At 49.6% G+C, this 21,702-nt stretch overlaps 1 protein-coding gene across 16 annotated transcripts in view; it reads left to right on the top strand.

Annotated features, from left to right (window-relative positions):
• The window catches only part of PPIP5K1 (diphosphoinositol pentakisphosphate kinase 1), a 1,366,868-nt gene that overhangs the window by 127,306 nt on the left and 1,217,860 nt on the right, over positions 1 to 21,702 (top strand). For all 16 annotated transcript variants that reach the window (XM_078683299.1, XM_078683308.1, XM_078683288.1 and 13 more), the window contains exon 2: positions 17,138 to 17,662. In XM_078683299.1, the coding sequence (XP_078539425.1) occupies positions 17,489 to 17,662 (174 nt within the window). In that variant the 5' untranslated portion in view covers positions 17,138 to 17,488. The remainder of the gene's footprint in view (positions 1 to 17,137; positions 17,663 to 21,702) is intronic.

Below are 21,702 nucleotides of genomic sequence, written 5' to 3' on the forward strand. Positions count from 1 at the left end.
GACTGACTGACTGATTGTATGTCATAGGTGACACTCCCATCCCAAAAACCTTGGATTGATCTTTGAACTGAGGTCGGCATGTGATTCTCTTATATCCCAGTAACATGCTAATACAAATTTGTGAGCTCGTGGATTTATCAACATTTTGTGTTGGCTAACAGAATGTTTAAGTTAAACATCTGTTGCTTGCATTTGGAGGGACTCTTTTACCATCAATAATGGTTTTGAATTTATCTGCAGGACTAAACGGAACATGTTTGTTGGGAATTGATGGAGGCATTGAGTAATTCGTTCCTGGCTCAGGTGGTTCATTCATTATGGGCCATAGAAAATGATGTCCTTTTCATTGGGACTGCTTAAAAACAGTTAAGGTCCGCAGATATTTACGGGCATAAACAGGATTTTTACATGCAATACAGAAACACCGAATCACTAAATGAATATCCTACAGAAAAGTCTATCTGTTGTTTAAAAGAGTTGAATAGAGTCTTGTCAGGGTGTGATGCAGATGGAAATAATTAGACCACAAAGAAATTCTAAATGTTATGGCTATTGGCAAACATTTTCAGGGTGTTTTCACATGATGAAAATAAATGGAAATATACTACTACAAAATGTACCAATCGTGGTGTGTTCATTGTGTCATGAGCTAAAGAGACTTCAGTATTTAATGGGGCTGTACTAGAAAGGGTTTCTCCAGAGGGAAAACGTTTCATCCAGGAAAAAACAGGTTTTAACGCACTCCTCCTAAACCACTAGACTGTCTGGGTTCCAACAATCTACGCGGCATAGGTCTGGAAATCTGGGAATATTTCGGACTTCTATGACTCACCCCTAGTAATTTTGTGAAAAAGAGGCAGCCGGTGAAAATCCCAACAGAAGTGTGCTCAAGCATTTTTCAGCTAGAGTTTGTAATGCTTGGTGAATCACCCTTGTTGATTTTGCTTATTACTCCTAATGAAAACTATGGCTAGTAAATGCAGCATTAATTTTGGAATTTTGAATGGATCACAGGTAATGGGCGAGGTTGTGGTTCTCCATCTGGGACTAACAGCTCTGTTTCATTCACTTTCTGGATGTTAGTTTGACAACTCCAAAGGATGCCTTTGTGTGCAGTTAGTGTGGCTCAACTGTAGAAATCGAATTGCATATTTTTTGTTCCTGTGCAAAAATGAATGTAACAAGATGTCTATTATCTTTCTATATATTTTTGGGGGTATTAAAGAGAGGTGGCATTTTTTATTTAATTGTAATCTAAAAGAATTTATTATAGTGTGATTTAATATTCTGTGTTAAGTCTTGCTACAGATAGAGTGCAGCTGTCTGGTTGCAAAGGCATTTTGTTGACGTGCTGATAGCTTACCTATGAATGTATTCCGCCTCTTGCTTACCATTGTTATTGTGTTTTGTAACTCACATGTGTTTGCTTTCTATTTGCTGGATTTATTTGTTTTAGGCCATTCAGCATGTCTTTGTCCCTCCTGTTGAGCATATCCTCTTTACCAACACTCAAACTAACTCCTTGTATTCTTCCACAAGTGCTCACTTTCTGGGAACTCTTTTTATTTCTTTTTCATGAGACACTCCGACATTATAGTGCTTGTATTTTCAGTTGTCTGTCTTGTATGCTAGTTTATGGATCAACTGCTGCAGCTCGTTGGGTTGTAATAAATGTACTGTATTTCTTTGAAAGGGTTTCCTACATCCTATGTACATTGCTACACTTTTGACCACAAGGATGATTTAATATCAAACTCCACCACTCATAGAAGACCACTTCAAGTTTCTGTACTTGAGTTAATCAAATATGCAGGCCTATGAATATGCTGCAATGCATAAGGCAAAATCGAAATTAAGAGTCCTTTAAATGTATTTTTATCTTGGCACACCTGTTGTGCGTTCAGAACCAGAGATCAAATTTCAGGCTATATTCCGGACAAATTGCTGCTTATTCTTTTTAAAGGGGGTTGGTGTTTATTTTTCAGACTGCAATGGCATTTTAAATGAAGTGTTGGGTAAAGAACAAAAAAGGTTATCCAGTAAATGTATAGGGGATTTGGATTATTTTGGGTTACATCACCCATTGTTTGCCTTCTTGTCTTTTTGGTCCTCTTACTGTCACTCCTCTCGTGGTGGTCGTGGATCCTTGGAAGAACAGAAGAGACCTTTAGGAGACCTGGCTATCAGGCTTTATCCCATCACGAAGAACCAGTGAAACCATAGTCTACGTTATACCCAGGTGAAAATCGCGGTCTACCTCTCAAGTGCCCAGTGCATAACAACCACAGTGTCTGGGCTCTCACCTAGCCCTTTCACCCCAGCAAGCAGACCCAATATTTGTGAGTCCCTTCACCAATTTATGTGCACATAACAGGTCACTTGCCTTACGCTATGGCTCTTTTCGTCAGCTGTAGCATTACCGGCCTAAACATCCTCTCCTTCAGGCCACTAGGCGATCGTAGGAGTGCAGGCGTCGTTGTCGCCTCACTCCCCTCACAGCCTTCCGCTCCAGTCCTCTCCTTGCTGCTCTATGCCGTCCCCTCACTCTCCACACGGCCTTCTGGTCCTCTCCTCGTTGCTTAGTGCCGTCTGCAGTCCTAGGTCTCTTGGTCTTTCACATTGCTCCTCATTGCTCGTCTCACCTTCTGGCTCCTCGCTGTCTCTTTTTAACTCCTCTCTTCGCTGAAGACACCCCAGCTTGGCTAGCTGCATATAATGGCTCCGTGACTGTGAGACGGTACGCAAGTGTGAGCGGGCCGGCCACTAGACCTGCACCTTTTTCCTCATAACATTAAACAGTGGAAGACATCTTGGATTTCTTGCAACCCCGTTCCACAGCCTTTCCACAGTTAGTTATGCAGTAATCTTGCTGGGTACAAAGAGTGTATAAGGAAAGGCTCCACAATGTCATTTTTTTCCAGGACACAACAAAATGTAATTACCTGTATAATAATTGTACAAATATTTTGGAATGTATTAGCAGTTTGGAAAGCACAAATGAAGGAAATTTGTCTCAATTCTGATGTGTAGCGGAAACAAAGATGTTAGGGGACAAAACAAAATGTATACTCTTAGTATAGCACAAATAAAATACTCGCTGAAACTCGATCGCCACACATTACTGTGTATGTGCTGCATAGTTTTATCAGTAAACTGTATGTCTGTACACATTTAGTGGTGTCTGTAAATGATAGTGAACTACCACACCATTCTTTAGTATTCTATTTGTGACAGTGTGCTCGAAAATGTACCACCCGCTACATACTACACCCTTACCACTCTCCTGCTGAATACATTTGCTACACTTGTTCTTTGTGTGTTGAATGTTCACAATCCCTACTACTTAAGTGATGTAACAATAATGGCAGCACTCCCACTCTGAAAAATGTTTCAGCAGCACTGGCTCATGCCAATTGCGAAATGTAATTTACTTATGAGTACTTGTTGATGCATTCCTTTTTAACAATCCTGTCTCTATGCAGATCTTGAAGGAAGCAGAGTACTATACTTTAAATCACATTTGCTCAAATATCTGGTGCACACTTCTCAACTTTCAGATCTGTTTTGATTGTTAATACGCAAATACTGGAAAAGTCTAAGGCATATATACAGATTACTATATTCCATCTGTAATTCACATCTCAACAAAACATTATAACATGTTAATGAGAGACGTTGAAAACAGTGTAGAGACACATTTAGAGTACTTTTCATAAGAATCTAAAAATATACAGTGAAACAATCTGACACAATAAAGGAAGTGTGTGCAGCCACATTACAAACAACAATTAGAAGTTCAGCCCAATATGTTACTTTTACCAGCAACTCTTTAAGGTGCAAGTATTTTTTTTTTTTGAAACTTTTTTTATTGATTTTATAAACACAAACAACTTGCAAGGAACAAGGAACAGGAGAAGACATCATTACAATAACGTTGCACTGTGTGGTGTGTGAGTGGGAAAGGTCAACCATTGAGCAGAAGGGTTCTTCAAATAAAGAGTCTCGTGTGGGGGAGCAGAGGGGGCACAAAATAGTCTAGTACATAGTAGTAAGTGGAGGAACCAACGGGTTATGGGGACACAGGTTCAATATCTGGGTCTGGGAGAGGGGGGGTACATATATCACCACGGTAAGAGTTCCATTGAGTCCATATCTTCCCCCATTTACGGGGCGTACCACGAGAAATATACACAGTTTTTTCCCTGAACATGCACCAATCCATATTTTGTTTCCAATTCCGAATCCCGGGTGGTCCCTGAGCACCCCACAGTTGCGCAATGTCTCTCTTGGCTATCATGTTTCCCAAGGTCACCCATCGAAGCTGCGATACATTATAATCGTTCGGTTCCCACACATTCAGCAAGCATCTCCTAGCCTCCAGCATCGATCGCACACCCGTAACCTCACTCATCACCTCATGCACACGGGTCCAGAATCGCACTATCTCAGGGCATTCCCAAATGATATGCAGAAATGTGCCCAGGAGACCGCAGCCACGCCGGCACAAACCATCCACAGAAAAGCCCATGTGTATCAAGCGGGGACCAGTCACATACACTCTATGTAGGATTTTGAGCTGAACAAATCTAAGGCGCGCCGGGATAGCCACCTCTTTAGGGGAGGAGATCGCCGCTTGCCAATCCTCGTCGTCAAGCTCCAGCCCTTCACTAGTCCAGACCTCTCTAAGACGAAACAGGAGATCGGATCTGGAGTTGATGAGCTTTTTATAAATAAGCGAAATAGTACTATCAGGAACATGTCCGTCCAGTACCCTATCCTCAAGCGGGGACGCTTCCGGTATCTCAACTCCCGGAGGGAAGACCGAGAGTACCGCGTGACGGACCTGCACATAGCGAAAAGATTCGCGATCGCCCAAAGCGTACTCGGTTTTCAATTCCTCAAACGTTTTAATTCTCCCTTTGGTCCAAACGTCATCCACCCTACGGATGCCTATCAAGTCCCACCTGTCAAACCCCTTCGACTGCCAGAGAGATCCAAGTCTATCAGATGCATACAATGGGGTGGCACGAGTCAATTTATCAGACCACCCAAGCGCCATGGAGGCATGTCTCCACACTTGGACAGCCGTCCTAGTGGGGCCCGTTACATTTCGAGGGGTGAGTCTGGAGTAAAGGGCTCTATTATAGTCACCACCTGGCAATAGCCACTTATCCATCTCGAAGGCTGGGTTCGGTGAAGGGCCGTACATACAGTGATTTATCGCCCCCAATTGAGACGCCCAATAATAGCGACGGATATCAGGTAAGGCAATTCCCCCGTCATACCACGGGAGCGTCAGTTTAGCAATGGCGATTCGGGATCTACCCCCCCACACCAATTGTCTCTGTAGGTTCTCAATCTCACGGAAATATTTGGCCGGGACTATGTCAAGTGTGTTCTGCAACGCATAGAGGAAGCGGGGCAGCGACATCATCTTGAACAATGCCGCTCTACCCAGGGGAGAGAGAGGAAGTTTCCCCCAAGCAACAACATCTGCCTGAAGGCGCTGAAGAGGGGGCAACAAGTTCCGGTCAAACCGCAGTTCAGGCTTCAGAGTGATAAAAATGCCTAGGTATCGAAATCCATCACGCGCAATCGCGATGGGGCACCCACTGGGCAAAAGAGGAGCGTCTCCCGACAGGACGTATATACAGGACTTCGACCAATTAATGATAAGACCCGAATTTTTACGAAAGGACGTCAAGACATCAAACAGTACAATGAGGGATTTACGGGGAGATGTGAGATACAGCAGAATATCATCCGCATAGAGAGATACACGGTCCTCAAACTCCGAATTCCATCTAATGCCCTTCAGGGACGGTTCCCACCTCAACCAAGCCGCCAGTGGCTCCAAGGCAAGAGCAAACAACAAAAGGGACAGAGGACAGCCCTGTCGCGTTCCCCTGCCCAATGCAAAGGAAGCAGAGACCCGACCATTGACCACCACCTGAGCGATGGGATCGGTGTAAAGCAACCTGACCCACCGAACGAAGTCCGGACCAAAACCAAACTTTGCAAGAACCGCCCACAAATATGGCCATTCTATAGTATCAAACGCCATCGTAGCGTCCAAGGACGCCAAGATGGCGGGCTCACGTAGCGTCTCGGCTCGCGCCAAGACGCCGTGCAACCTTCGGAGGTTAAGTGCCGTGTTGCGGTGCGGTATAAAGCCGGACTGATCAGGGTGAACAAGGTCCCCAATGACAGTCGCCAAACGCGTCGCCAGCAGTTTGGCCAGGATTTTAGGCTCAGCATTAATCAACGAAATGGGTCTAAAAGAGGCACAGCGATCCCGAGGTTTTCCATCCTTGTGGATGACGACTATAGAGGCCAGTCTCTGGTCCGGCGGGAGGGAGCCCACCTCCAAAGACTCGAGAAACATCGAGCGTAGGTGCGGGGCCAGCATGTCCGGACGCAGTTTATAGAGCTCAATGGGGAGTCCATTAGGGCCCGATGCCTTGCCGGATCGGACCGAACGGATGGCAGCGGCGATCTCCTCCACACTAGGCGGCGCATCTAGAGCATCCCTATCAATGTCAGACAATCGAGGAAGTGCGATATCCCGCAATAGCAAGTGGGAATCCTGCTCAGATCGATCAGACACCGGGGAATACACCTCGCGGAAGTAGTCAGCAAAACATGTAACCACATCAGCAGGGTCAGTATAACACTCACCATTCTCCGCAACAATAACAGGGACGACTCGACTTGCGTTCTCCCTCTTATCCAGCCAAGCAAGCAGCTTCCCAGCTTTATCACCCACATCGTACAGGCGGCCCTGCTGGTCCCTGCCCATTTCCTTAGCTGCGTCCGTAACCAAAGCCCTGTAGTCATATTGTTTCAGCTCCAACAAGTGTAGCCCCTCAGCGGTGACCCCAGATTCCAAGTTCCCTTCCAAAGCCGTGACCTCTCCCTCGAGGCGAACCACCTCAGCACGGTTAGCCCACTTCACGCCACCAATCAACGAGAGGGCCTGGCCACGAATGACAGTTTTGTAAGCCTCCCAGAGCAAACTTGGAGAGGAAACAGAGCCCACATTCTCAGCAAAATAACAATCGTGCGTTGTGACTAGCTCAGCCCTGACCCCGGGATCCCGCAAATACCAGGGGTTAATCGGAGCCACACGGCCCGCCGAACCCTGCCGGGCATCAACCACCAGCCAAAGCGGAGAGTGATCTGAGATACCCCTCGCCAGGTGTTTAACTTCCCGTATGATGGAAGCATGGGCAGAAGGCAGTAGGATATGATCCAACCTCGAGAGACTACCATGAGCACCAGAATGAAAAGTATATTGCGACTGCCCCGGGTGGAGCAAGCGCCAGCAGTCAGTTAGCCCCAGCGTTTCCAGAAAGTCGCTCAACCAAGTCTGGGCCTTAGGCAGTTCCCGGGGAGGGTGACGGTCACACATCCCCGAGACCACTGCATTGAAATCACCCCCAAACAAAAGCAGACCCTCGGGGAGACCCAGGATAAGTCCACTCAAGTCAGCGAATGTGGTGGCTTGGAGGCCCCGGGGGCACGTATACGGAAATCAGGATAACAACCTTCCCTTCCCAACGCCCAACAATGGCGGCGTATCGTCCCTTATCATCCAGTATGACATCATCAATGGCCAAGGGGAGGGAGGTCCGAACCAAAATGCCCGCCCCTCTGGATCCCGAAGTGAAACCCGAGTGCGCCACAAGGCGATAACCACGCCTGTTCAGAGCATAGCACTTGTTGCCGAGCAAATGTGTCTCCTGCAGTAAGACAACATCAGGAGACAAACGTTTCAGCAGTTGCAATACCACCCTCCTCTTAATCCCATCCCCCAACCCATTTACGTTCCAACACAGCACCCGAAGTCCCCTACCCCCCATCCCCGAAGTCAGTCCCCCCACACCCCACACCCGAGGCAACTTCAAACAAGCATTGGAAATGCAATAGGTCTCGCATCATTAGAGTTAGTGCTTTTAGAATTGTTTATGGGTTTTTTTTGAAAATCTTTAGCATTTTTGTTTCCTGTAGCCAATGCTAAAGAATTACAAATAAAAAAAGCCATAAACATTTCTAAAAGCTCTAACTCAAATGCTGCGAGACCTATTGCACTGTCGGCTGGGGTTTTTTGATGGTGCTGTGCTGGGAGAGAGAGTGGGGAGGGGTTGGAGAAGGGAGGGGGCGAGACCTTCCCTGCATCCCATGGGGGATGCAGGGAAGCTAATTTCTGTTTGCTGAACTGTGTTGTCACGGGGAGCGCTTGGAGGGAGGATCAGAAGGCAGGATAGAGGGAACTGATTGGGTTTAGACTGAGGCAAAAAAGCGGGAGGGGGAGCGGTGGGCAGTAATTTAGGCAGCTAAAGAAGAGATAGCGAGGGGTCTGGTTAAAGGGTGAATGGGGGGGCGAGGCCATCTAAATGAAGGAATTTTTTCCAGATAAGGAGAACAGGGTGGGTGATGACTATAATCCAGTAGGCGGTCCCTCACATCGGATCTGTGCGTTACGGGGTTGGCACCATTCCGACAATACACAGACTAATTTAATGTTACAAACATAAGGAGAATACAGTTTAAGAAATGCACATAGCAGCCAAGGTTTTGGTTTGCTAAGTGTGACATTTTCAGTGGGGTGAGTGACGTGTTAGCCGCTGTGAGTGCCGCTGTCCGGCGGCAGGGGTTGGGTAGTGGGTAGTGAAGTGGGTTTGTGAAGCGCTCTGACACCTTCGGGTAAAGTCTGCGCTATATAAACAAGTTGTGAGGAGCCTGGAAATAATTTAAAAAGTTCTGTCGCACGGCCTGAAAGATGGGAGGGAGGTGATGCGGGAGAGACATATAGAGACAGCAAGACATAGAGAGAATGAGCGGCAGACACAAATAGAAAGAATATGAGAAAGGGTCAGAGAGGGGTGAGCTGCAGTGGTGTCAGGCGGCAATAGGTCAATTGCATCTGTGTGCCATAGATATAAAAAAAGAGGCATTATCTTCACCAAGCTAACATACTGTGATTGCTGAAAAGAAGCATAAACAACCAGATGACAAGGCTGGAATGTTTAGTACTAATGCTTTACAAATCTGCTTAAAGCCACGGCTTTAGGAAAGCCTATTTACTTCCATGTTTTATAGAGCACGCCGGGCAGCCCGTCTCTGGGGCAGACAGACCTGGATTTACATACGTGGAAACATACGGGAACTTCGATCCCGAATTTGCTAGCGGAGAGGAAGCAATTTTATTGGGTCGTGCCAAATATGGAGAATGAAATTCACCGGAGCTATAACTGCCGGCCGAACCTGGGGACTGCAGAGCACGGTATTCTTAGTTCACGTGTTCATGTTTTTGGAAAAATAACGCATCTATTTGAATTTTGGAGCCGGGAGATGCGCAAGTTGAAAGAAGTGGTTTCCCATGAGGTTACACATTTTCTGAGCGCTGTGCAGCAAAACATAATTTTAAATGTTTTTGTTTAAAGCTTGTATTTCCTGGCGAGACAGATCAGTGTTGCCCCTCATTTAAGTGGCCTGTTGCTAACTGTGGAAAGGTTTTCAAAACCAGCATGCGCAACACCCCTCAGTGCGAGGTCAGTGTGTATCCCAGATGGGAGGTTTAAAAAACAAGCAGAAACACGAGAGACGGCCTGCGGCCGTCAAAGTGAAGTGGACACGGCGGGAGGGGGCGGAGCGGGGAGAGCGGCATGTGGGTGTGAAGAAGCCGGGGCCTTTGAAGTGAAGCTAAGCTTCACTTCAAAAGGTGTCGGAGGAATGCGGCTGAGGGAACAGGCGGCGATTGCGGCTGAGGGAACTGATGTGCACGCGCTTTTAAGCTCAATGCACATGCGCATTGAGCTTAAAAGTCACGGGCACTGCAAGGAATCGCCACGATTCCTTGCAACTTGGTTAAAGACTGTTTAAGCCGCAATAGGCTCGCAAGCTCGATGCGCATGCGCATCGACAGGCGAGACCTAAAAACAGGAGTTTGTCTTTCCTTCGCCTTGCAAATAACAATAAAATTCAAACCAACATCCCCGTTTCCCCAACAATACCCAAACAACTGCACCCCCCACCCCGCACCCCTGCTGAAGACCAAAAAGCCCCATAAACTTGCAGTGTGCCTGTCGCCCAACCACCCAACTAGTCTACGAAAAGAAAACCCAGGAGGAGAAAGGACCTGCCCACCCCCCACCCGCCCCCATATGGACTAATACTTGCAGACATTAATGTCACGGCATTAGCACAAATCAAAGTCAACTGTAAGGGAACGGGGGTCGAAGAAGGATATCTACTCCTGCTCCATTAGGCCACCCTCCACTCGATCCGATTTGCCAGAGTCCTCAGAATGTTCATGATCCGTAGGCAGCGAGTCAAGCCAGTCACTCACGACCCCAGGATGTTCGAAGAAAAAAGTGCGATCATTATGCACCACCCGCAGACGGGCCGGGAAGAGCATGGCATACTTCATAGATCTTTCCCCGAGTCTCTTCTTGACACCTTGAAACCCCAGCCTCTGTTTCTGGACCTGTTGTGTAAAGTCTGGATAGAAGCTGACTGTAGAGTTCTCAAAGGCAATGGGACCTGACTGTCTCGAAGCCTGCAGGATAGCGTCTCTGTCCCGGAAATTGAAGATCCTCGCAATGATGGGACGTGGGTTAGCACCCACTTTAGGCTTGCCACCAGGGACCCTATGTGCACGCTCGACAGCGAAAAATTTACTGAGACCCTTGGGTGCCAAGTGATTCAGCACCAGGTCTTCCACCAATAAGTCCGTCGAGGCAGCAGTCGATGATTCCGGGACCCCAATCAGGCGAATATTGTTGCGCCTGGCACGGCTTTCAAAGTCCTCCAGACGCCCAGAGAAATAGTCATTAGCTTTCCGCAAGTTCCCGACTTCGGCTTGTAAGTCGGAGACGTCAGTGATTAGGCTAGAGGTCTTGAGATCCAGGGACTTGACCTTTTCGTTCGTCTTCGCCAGGTCCGTCCTGATCAAGTTGACGTCTATCGAAACAGTGTCTAGTTTGAGAGTCAAGGCCTCATATTGTTGTCCCAATGAAGCCTTCATTTCGGAAATGGCACCCATGACATCCCGCAGCGAGAGCTCTTCTTCAATCGATGAGTCCTCCGGAATAGTCGTCGAGGGTTTAGATGCTGCACCCGGCGATCCTTTAGTAAGGGTGTACCGGTCCATGATGTTCGTTTGCAAAGCACTACCTCGAACGCCCGTTTTGGTCTTGCGTCTCTCACTCTCCAGCTTGGTGGCCATCTTAGATCCCGGACCCTTGAGGGTCGCCTGTTGGGTGAAAATGGTTACTGCGGTAGCACGAGCAGGACCAAGAAGGATGAAGTCGGTGCCAGTCTCAGAACTGGAAGCCACAATAGATCGGCATCAGAAACGGAGAGACCAAAAAGCAAAAACATTTCGGGCTTGCCGCGCAACTGGCAAAGTCAAGCTGGTCTCTGGACAGGAATCGAAACCGAAAGTGATTGCCAAGCCCAGGCGAATCCAGCAATCCGTTGTTGTTCACTTACTGGACGGCCGGCCAAGACAGGATAGCCTGGGGCGTCGCCATGGAGCAGGCCCGAAAACTGTGGCGATCCGTAGCTCTGGACCCCTAAGTCCAAATAAAGTTCAGAGAACAGATAAAGAATCAGCACATCTTCGCCAATAAACACCCGTCGTCCAAACCAGGATAAAGTACAGGATAGTCGGTGGAGGCGGTGAGGGTCCGGGAGCCCTGTGCTCACGTGACCATCTTGGGCGCGCGCGAAGCTCCTCCTCCTCCTCCTCAAGGTGCAAGTATTAACAAAGTGGGGGGTCTTAGTCAAAGATTTTTTATAGCTTCCGGATGGCTTTATTTTGGGAGACAGTGTGGACATGAGTTATGAAACTCTCAGTCAGCGTATTGTGGCCTCTTTGGACTATTTGGCTCCGCTGCGTAAAACTAGAGACAGGACCAAACACGCTAGGCCGTGGTTCTCTGAGGATTTGCTTCAGCTAAAACTCCAGTGTAAGCGGGCTGAACGTGCCTGGAGAAAGAAATATCTTGATTCTGATAGGGCTCTTTTTAAGCAGGCTTTGGCGACCTATAAAGCACAGATTAGATGTGCAAAGGCTAGATTTTTAGAGGAGTCGTTACTGTCAGCGGCGAACAAATCCCAGGCCTTGTTCAAGATTGTAAAAGACCCGTCACGTCCTGCCTGTACTGTAAACGACATCTCTGCATCTCAATCTTTATGTGATTCGTTGGCACAGGCTTTTGAAGATAAGATCGCTGCCGTCTTATGTAATCTTGCCACTCCACCAGGCTCTGATCCTCAACCTCAGCCTAACCTCTCCTTGTTTTCCACCATGGAGGGAGATGCTAGCCTAGCTCGACTGAACAGTTTCCTGCTTCCGTCTTTTGAGGATTTTTGTACACTAGCCAATGGTGTCTTGCCGGGCTCGCCCCATGACCCACTTCCTCATAAATATTGGAAACTGTTTCACGAAGAGCTTTTTCCTCCACTTTTTGACATTTGTGGTCAGTCCCTTAGGTCCGCACGGGTCCCGGACTGCTGGAAGTTGGCAGTGGTATCTCCACTCCTCAAGAAGGAAACTTTGGATCCTTCCTGCCCAGCGAATTACAGACCAATCTCCCTGCTTCCTTTTCCAATTAAAATCTTGGAGAAATGGACTACAAAACATCTGTCGCGCTTATTGGAGTCTAAGGCCTGCTTGGATGAGGCTCAATTTGGTTTTAGACCAGCCCACGGGACGGAGTCAGCATTGGTGACTGTCCTGGTTGATCTTAGGACTCGTGCCGATCAAGGTCGAGCAGCCTTTTTAGTGCTGCTCGACATGTCGGCCGCGTTCGACACGGTCAGCCATGCGATCTTGATCAGGAGGCTGGAAGAGGCGGGGGTGTCTGGCCTAGCCCTTGAGTGGCTGGGGTCGTACCTTAGTTACAGACACCAGGTGGTGGCCCTGCCACCCTTCAAATCTAACATCAGAAGGGTTGGTCAGGGTGTACCCCAGGGGTCGGCCATCAGCCCAATTCTTTTCAATCTCTACCTCCGCCCCCTGGTCAAGTTAATAAAATCTTTTGGCATAGCAGTCACCAATTACGCTGACGACACCCAGCTTGTCTTTTCGTTTGAGGGCAAGGAGGCTGTGTCACAAGAAACTTTTCACCGCTGTATGATATCTACGGCGGAATGGCTGAGTCACAATTCGCTGCAATTCAACAGCTCCAAAACCGAGGTGTTGCACTGTTCAACGGATCGCATTCCTAGGCCTCTTCCACAGGACTTTTGGCCCCCTTCCTTTCAGGGCACTAGTGCGCCGGCTGACTCTGTTCGGAACCTGGGGGTGATGTTTGGTTCCAACCTTCAGCTGGACGTGGCCGTGAACAAAACGGTGGGCACTTGTATGGCCCTGCTTCGCACGCTGCGGAAAATCTTACCCTTGCTCCCCGCGCAGGCTAGGCCAGAGGTAGTGCGGAGCATTGTCTTGAGTAGACTCGATTACTGCAACGCACTACTTCTGGGGGCGCCAACGACTCTGGTGGGGAAATTGCAGCGTGTGCAGAACTTTGATGCTAAATTGGCTCTTTCGCGTCGTCGCTCTGATTCCTCTGTAAAGGCACTAAAGGATCTCCATTGGTTGCCAGTCTCTCAGCGGATTGATTTTAAAGCCCTCTGCTTGGTGTTTAGGGCCCTTCATGGCCAGGGACCGGCACCATTGCAAGACATGTTCTCCTGGTATACTCCTTCTAGATCTCTCCGTTCGGCCTCAGCCTGCTTGGTATCAGTTCCCAAGATTCTGAGATCCCGGATGGGAGGCCGATGCTTTAGGTTTACTGCAGCAAGACTGTGGAACTCCTTGCCGCTGGGGTTGAGACCCACGGGAGATATTACTTCCTTCAAGAAAGTTTTAAAAACTCACCTCTTTCCCACAGCAGAGTAAGTGGGACAGTAGCTGGTAACATCTTGTATGGATGATCAAAGTCTAAGCGCCAGGATGCCCGTTGGGTGACAGACATAGCGCTATATAAGTATGCCAATACATACATACATACATACATACATACATAGCACTTGCTACCTTAAATGAGCCTGTTTCTAAGCACTTCTAATGTTTACAGATAACAGACTAAAGGAGTAAGGAAATTGTGAGGCCTAAGTTTCTGATTCATTCCAATTAAAATATCAAGTTACTTCCTTTGCGCACGTAATTCGTTAAAGGTTGTGATAGTAGACGGAGAAGGCTTACCCCTGGGTGCAGTAGATGGATAGCGACTAAGATACACCAAAACACTATTATCAAATCTGTGTCTTTTTAGAGACTAGGGACATAATTTAGAAGGCAGTATGGAATGTAACTCTCAAAATAACTTCACAATTCAGTCAACAACATGTACATGCTTTGCTCCACCTACGCCCACCTTGCATCCACCTCTCTCCTGACCTTGACCCTGCTGGCATCAGTGCGGCCAAAACACACACCAAAGATTAAACATTTTGCTTCCTTCGAAAATATTGCAAGTACCCATTGTGTACAGCTTCACTAAAAACCAATGGCAGAGTTCATAAATCCCAATGGTGAGACCTGTTGACTTTGACAATGCTTGTTATTCAATGAATTGCCTTCCTCTTGTATTTGTCCCATCTCCCCTGGAGCAAGCCTCTTTACAATCCTTTTGATTGGATGACTTGTTTTCTTCCACGGCTCCACTCAGAGAACTACTTACAATTTTCTTTCAGTACTGGATGAGTGCATGTGCTTTCTTGTTTTCTCACTTTTGTGCTGCTTCCTGCACTCTGTGGTGCTCTTTCATCCCTTCCTCCAAACTCGTCCATTTTTCTTCCCAACACTTCCCTGCCCTCTCTTTTTTTATCATTTTTTTATTGGTTTTCCCTCTGCCCAACCTCAAATGCCTCAGTTGCTCCCTCGTCCTCTGCCTCTCACCGTTGCTTCACCACCAACCACTTCACTACACCCGTTCCTCCGTTGCTCTCCAAATCTCTTGTGGCTATTTTGCTTTTTTTATTATTACAATTTTTTGGGAGGACTTAGCAGCTGCCATTAACTACTGGGCCATTCCATTGTGCAAAAGGTGCTTTTTGGGCATCAAATTCTGCACAGCATCAGCACATGGCGAGAGACTTTTCCGACTTACAAATGATTATTACCAGCTTATTTTTTATCTAACCTAATTTGATCTATTTTAACCTCCTATTTATCTTAGACAGAAAACAAGCAAAATTGATAGACTTATTAATGTAACAATGCAAATCTATGTTGAAATCACCCTCTCCCTGGTATCTGGTTTGATTAAAATAAAAGCACAGTCAGCTTTTTGCACTGTTATAGTTTTACTTTCAATTTCAACAACATTCTAGGGCATCTGATATATCACAATCGTCTGGTATCGTAAAATTGACGGAACGGTGTTGGCATTAGGCCTGGCCGGTAAATTCCGTTCCGTTTGCGGAATTTGGGTAATTTTGCGTTCTGCTGAGAACGCAAAATTGCCCAAAATTCTGCATTTCGCGCCTTCGCAAAATTCTTTGCTTGTTCGCGTTCACAAAATGCGTGTTCGCGTTCACAAAATGTGTGTTCGCAAGATATTTCCCCCCCGAGCACGCAAACAGCGATTGCGAACAGTAAAAAAGCTTCGCGGACAAGCAATTCCGCGAGTTCGCTGAGATTTTTTTACCCTTTTGCGGAGATTTGCGTAACGTGATTACGCAAATTCCGCCCACCCCTATGCATGAGGTGCTGCACGGTGCCACTTGATTGCAGGAATGTTCTGTGACCTCTAGTAACAGCCTCATGTAGTTCAGGCTGTTGTGGAGAAGGATTAGTGTGTGACTCCAGGGACCCCTAGTAATTACTGCGGGTCCTGCACCCTGCTCTAGAGAAGGTTTGTTTGTCTCCAGGGAACTCTAGCTATTGTACTGCAGTTTACTATAGGAATGGCACTGTGTCTTACTCCAGAGAACCTGGCACAGAAGGAATTTGCCTGACATGGGGACCTTTTGTAACTACCCAGGGTGTTCCAACCGGCTACAGCAAAGGATTTATATCCGATTATCTAGTGGAAAGCATTGGCGAAGAAGAGATGTCTGGCTTGCATTTTCATTTGCAAAAGCCGACCCATTTTCATTTGCAAAAGCCGACCCAATGGCTTGGGGAATGCTTGTTAGTGTTGTAAGTAGAAGCCAGTCGAAATTATTAACCCAAATATCAAGTCGCAGACGATCTGCTTGTAACTTTGCAAAGGTTGGACCGTGATGTGTGCCTTGTTTTTCCCTCATCTTGCTTTTAATGGTAGTGTCTAGTGTGATATTGCAAAGCGTTTCTTATATATTAATGGTGCTGCGCACCATGAATGTTATTGTAGGAAGAATTTGTATGGAACCTGCAAACAAAGGAAAGATCCGAAGGGACCTCTCCCAGTGCTCAGCTGGGGTATGCTCCCAGTCTAGCACGTGTTTATTTGTCCCGGCACTGCCAGTGACGCAGGAAGAAAGGAATGGTAGTGGTGGGTGCCAGCCTTCCGCGGTATGAATGCTATCACTTTACCACCAGGTTATGTAACGAGTGCGTACTCTCAGGGCGCGCAGTGAGGGCCAGTACAATACGTCCTGTGTCGTCCTCACGGCGCACGGAAGGTCAAGGTGATCCAAGATAAAGTTGTGTACATCCTAAGGATAGGCACAGTCTTATCGGACTTGACGCTTCTGACAGACGTGCAAGGCTCCCAGTAACTCAGCGGGGGGCCAGCCGCTCTGCTACTTGAGGTTGTATATAATGGTACGGTCGGTGCCGCAGTAGTGGATGACTGCATTTTGGCGCCATGTGTAGTTAAATACTGTTCCAAGTGAGCACTGTAAATAATACAGTAGACGAGAAAAGGCGAAAGGTAGAGGTCAAACGTGGTATTTGCGCTCTAGAGAGGTCGATGCTAATTGCGGGTGTCCTCACAGCAGTTTTTTTGGCAAGGCGAGGGTAAGGCGTGATTCGGTGGATAGATAAAGTGACCTCAGCCATGCAGCCTGGATTGACTTATTGCCAAAACACATACAGTGACAAAACAACAATTTACATTTGGCTCTTGCTGCCTTTGCTCGCTCGCTATTGTTGGGATACACGTGTTAATATTTGGCATTTTTTTTCTCTTCACAGAACTCGGTTTCTAGGCTGGAGAAGACCGTCTTGACTCAAGCAGGATCCGTCGTCGATGTCTGCCATGTTTTGCACCTCTGCGTGGCCCCATGATGTCAACTTTTGGGCGCTCCTTACCTCTGGCTCTTGGTGGACTTTCAATAATTAGGGCTTTCCTGTGGCAGCCAGCCAGCCCTGGCACGCTGGCACATGCTGCTCCCCCGCCTCTCTCCTCACGCTCGACCATCCCGGGATGCTCCCAAACACCTCCCCTGTGATTACTAGCCGCCTCGCAAACAAACATGTACTTTTCGCTTGTTGTGTTTTTTGCATGACGGTTCCGGAGCGGGATGATAGGCCCACTCGACTGTGATGTCATCCCTGACTCCCTCTAGTGAGGGCGACGGCTCTGCTCCAAGATTTTTTGTTGGTTCACGAGATGAGGAGACAGACTTCTTGGAATCAAACATGAATCTGGACGAGGTTCACTTCTGTGTAGATGAAGAAGAAGAAGAAGAGGATGAGGAGGAGGAGGAAGAGGAACTGGTAAGGAAGAATGTCTAGATCAGATCTTAGCTGGTTTGATCATTTCTACTGCTATCCTCCCTTACCGATTTCTTTTTGTTGTGGCACTTTTTCAGAATGTCAGCTTAAACAACACGTACCTGCTCCAACCAGAGCAAAACATGTCTGTTATTGTTGAACTGCTTTAGTAGGTGTTTGAAATAGACTGTCAAAGACTCTTATAAAAGACACCCTCAGAGTCATTGATGCTAACTAGAATCAATTATTTGGTGTGATTTTACACAATGTCCGTTCCTGAGTGTGCCCTAAAGACGATATTAGATTTATCAGTGAATATTCTCATGGAACATGGCAGTTGTTCATGGGAAATGCTTGTTTTTTATTTAATATGTCCATAGATTTTGGGCTCCTATTTTGATGCATGTACAAACCGATTGAAGTTCTCTTGGTCATGAAAGTCAGGTGTCCTGCCTGCTCCAGTGCACAGAACATCCAAAGACCTCCTCCCACCATCAGACTTTGCCTGCTGGTCAGACCAGACCGGTCCGGACTGCATTGACCAGCAGCCCCGAAGGGAGGGCGAGCTGGCACTTCCACTTTCGCACCTCCATAGATTTTGGGCTCCTATTTGTTGCATGTACAAAAAGATTGAAGTACTCTTGGTCATGAAAGTCAGGTGTCTTCCTTTCTGCCTGCTCCAGTGCACAGAACATCCAAAGACCTCCTCCCACCATCAGACTTTGCCTGCTGGTCAGACCAGACTGGTCCGGACTGCATTGACCAGCAGCCCCGAAGGGAGGGCGAGCTGGCACTTCCACTTTCGCACCTCCATAGATTTTGGGCTCCTATTTGTTGCATGTACAAAAAGATTGAAGTACTCTTGGTCATGAAAGTCAGGTGTCTTCCTTTCTGCCTGCTCCAGTGCACAGATCACCCAAAGACCTTCTCCCACCATCAGACTTTGCCTGCTGGTCAGACCGGTCCGGACTGCATTGACCAGCAGCCCCGGAGGGAGGGCGAGCTGGCAGTTCCACTTTTGCACCTCCCGGTGCAGGTTAAAGGTCGCCTGCGACTCCCGCATTGTGGGACGCACGCTGATTGTGCCCGAGCCAAGGGCAGGCCCATCCGTGCCCGTAGGAGGCTGGGCCCACCCCTCTTTCGCCTGTCCCCCAGCTAAAGGTACTGTACTCCCCTGCGCCGATGCCGGCTGCCCCTGTGCCGCCTGCTGCCCCTGTGCTGCCTGCTGGACCTGTGCCACCATTTGCCCCTGTGCCGCCTGCTGCCCCTGCGCCGCCTGCTGCCCCTGCGCCGCCTGCTGCCCCTGCGCCGCTTGTTGCCCCTGCGCCGCTTGTTGCCCCTGCGCCGCTTGCTGCCCCTGCGCCGCCCGCTGTTCCTGCTCCGCCCGCCTGCTGCCCCTGCCCTGTCTGCCGATCCTGCCCTGCCCCTGCGCCGCCTGCTGTCCCTGCGCCGCCTGCTGTCCCTGCGCCGCCTGCTGTCCCTGCGCCGCCTGCTGTCCCTGCGCCGCCTGCTGTCCCTGCGCCGCCTGCTGTCCCTGCGCCGCCTGCTGTCCCTGCGCCGCCTGCTGTCCCTGCGCCGCCTGCTGTCCCTGCGCCGCCTTCTCTCCCTGCGCCGCCTTCTGTCCCTGCGCCGCCTTCTGTCCCTGCGCCGCCTTCTGTCCCTGCGCCGCCTTCTGTCCCTGCGCCGCCTTCTGTCCAAGCGCCGCCTTCTGTCCAAGCGCCGCCTTCTGTCCAAGCGCCGCCTTCTGTCCAAGCGCCGCCTTCTGTCCAAGCGCCGCCTTCTGTCCAAGCGCCGCATTCTGTCCAAGCGCCGCATTCTGTCCAAGCGCCGCATTCTGTCCAAGCGCCACCTTCTGTCCAAGCGCCACCTTCTGTCCCTGCGCCGCCTTCTCTCCCTGCGCCGCCTTCTCTCCCTGCGCCGCCTTCTGTCCCTGCGCCGCCTTCTGTCCCTGCGCCGCCTTCTGTCCCTGCGCCGCCTTCTGTCCCTGCGCCGCCTTCTGTCCCTGCGCCGCCTTCTGTCCCTGCGCCGCCTTCTGTCCCTGCGCCGCCTTCTGTCCCTGCGCCGCCTTCTGTCCCTGCGCCGCCTTCTGTCCAAGCGCCGCCTTCTGTCCAAGCGCCGCCTTCTGTCCAAGCGCCGCCTTTGGTCCTGTGCCTTCTGTCCCTGCGCCGCCTTCTGTCCCTGCGCCGCCTGCTGTCCCTGCGCCGCCTGCTTTCCCTGCGCCGCTTGCTTTCCCTGCACCGCTTGTTGTCCCTGCCCTGCCTGCTGTCCCTGCGCCGCCCTTCTGTCCCTGCGCCGCCCTTCTGTCCCTGCGCCGCCCTTCTGTCCCTGCGCCGCCCTTCTGTCCCTGCGCCGCCCTTCTGTCCCTGCGCCACCCTTCTGTCCCTGCGCCGCCCTTCCGTCCCTGCGCCGCCCTTCCGTCCCTGCGCCGCCCTTCCGTCCCTGCGCCGCCCTTCCGTCCCTGCGCCGCCCTTCCGTCCCTGCGCCGCCCTTCCGTCCCTGCGCCGCCCTTCCGTCCCTGCGCCGCCCTTCCGTCCCTGCTCCGCCTGTTGTACCTGCGCAGCTTGCTGTCCCTGCGCCTCATGCGGTGCCGCCTGTTGTTCCTGTGCTACCTGCTGTCCCTGTACTGCCTGCTGTCCATGCGCTGCCTGCCTCCTCTCCGCTGCCTGTTGCTCTTGTGCTGCCAGCTGTCCCTGGCCCTGCCCCTGCGCTGCCTGCTGTCCCTGTGTTGCCTTCTGCTCCTGCGCTACCTACCGTCCCTGTGCTGCCTACTGTCCTTGCCCTGCCTGCTGTCCCGGTGCTACCTGGACAACCTACCAGGTCCACTAATGGAGGCCGCTGCACGACTATCCGATGTAAGCGTGCAACGGGTGTGCCGCTAACATAACGCCAGTTGAACAACTCCCAGTGCCAGGACCCCTGGCCCTCCTGCCACCCAATGGTACACCGCCAAGGAACTCCTGTACCTGGACCCCAGATGCCGAAGCAACAGTTCCGTCACCTCCTCCCTATGATCCACCAAATTACCTTTCACCTGCCGACACTGCGACACAATCCGCAGAATATCCTGCCCCACTCCTGCCCACAAGAACACCCCACAGCCACTCCACTGTATTCTGCTCAAGGCCCGCTCACCCGCAGACACGCCACAGAAATCGGAGACATCATCACCATCCTCTCCACAGATGTTTTCCATCACCAAAACATGGCCCAACCTCACCACCGCCACTCCTTACGGGTACAAGATGATACACCATGACCGCGCCAACAGACAAGGAGGAGGGATTGCCATCATCTTTAAGGATACATCAGATGCACCATCACCAAAGATGACTCTTCTCGAACCCCAACAACGCCAAACTCCATTGACCTCCTGGAGAACATGAGCAACATTGGCCTCACCCAACTGTTAACCGAACCCACATACAAAGCCGTCACACTCTCAACCCCATTTTCACCTTCTGCGATAGAATGAAATTCAGCCACACCACAGAACTCACCTGGACTGCCCACACCATCGTACACAGCCATCACCGACACCCAGCACACCATCACCAGGCGTTAAACATCCTCCCACCGCAGCTGGAGCAAGGCCACTGAAACTCCGTCGTCACAGGCCCTCGCCAACTACCAACCTGAGACCTCAACCAGACCGCCCAGAACTTCACCAACTGGATGACCGACAGCGCTGCCCCACTGAAATTTACAAAATCCAACAAGATCCCCAAACATGCTAGATGGTGTTCCCCAGAATTCAGACCCACCAAGCGCAACTGCTGCCAATGGGAGAAAATGATGAGACTACCAAGAACCATGCTAACAGTGCAGCTCAAAAAACAGCACTCAGCATCTATCACTGGTACATATAAGAAGCCAAAAAAGCAGCCATTTCTACCCGCATCAACTCCGCAGCCAACCACACAAAGGAAATCCTCAAAATCGCACAGGAATTTTCCAATCTGATAGCTAAAGAGAACACCATCCACCCCGCCCAAGAACTCTGTAACACCTGCTCAGACATCTTCCAGTACAAGATCACCAACAAT

This window comes from Lissotriton helveticus, chromosome 3_1 (assembly GCF_964261635.1).
Source record: "Lissotriton helveticus chromosome 3_1, aLisHel1.1, whole genome shotgun sequence".
NCBI lineage: Eukaryota > Metazoa > Chordata > Amphibia > Caudata > Salamandridae > Lissotriton > Lissotriton helveticus.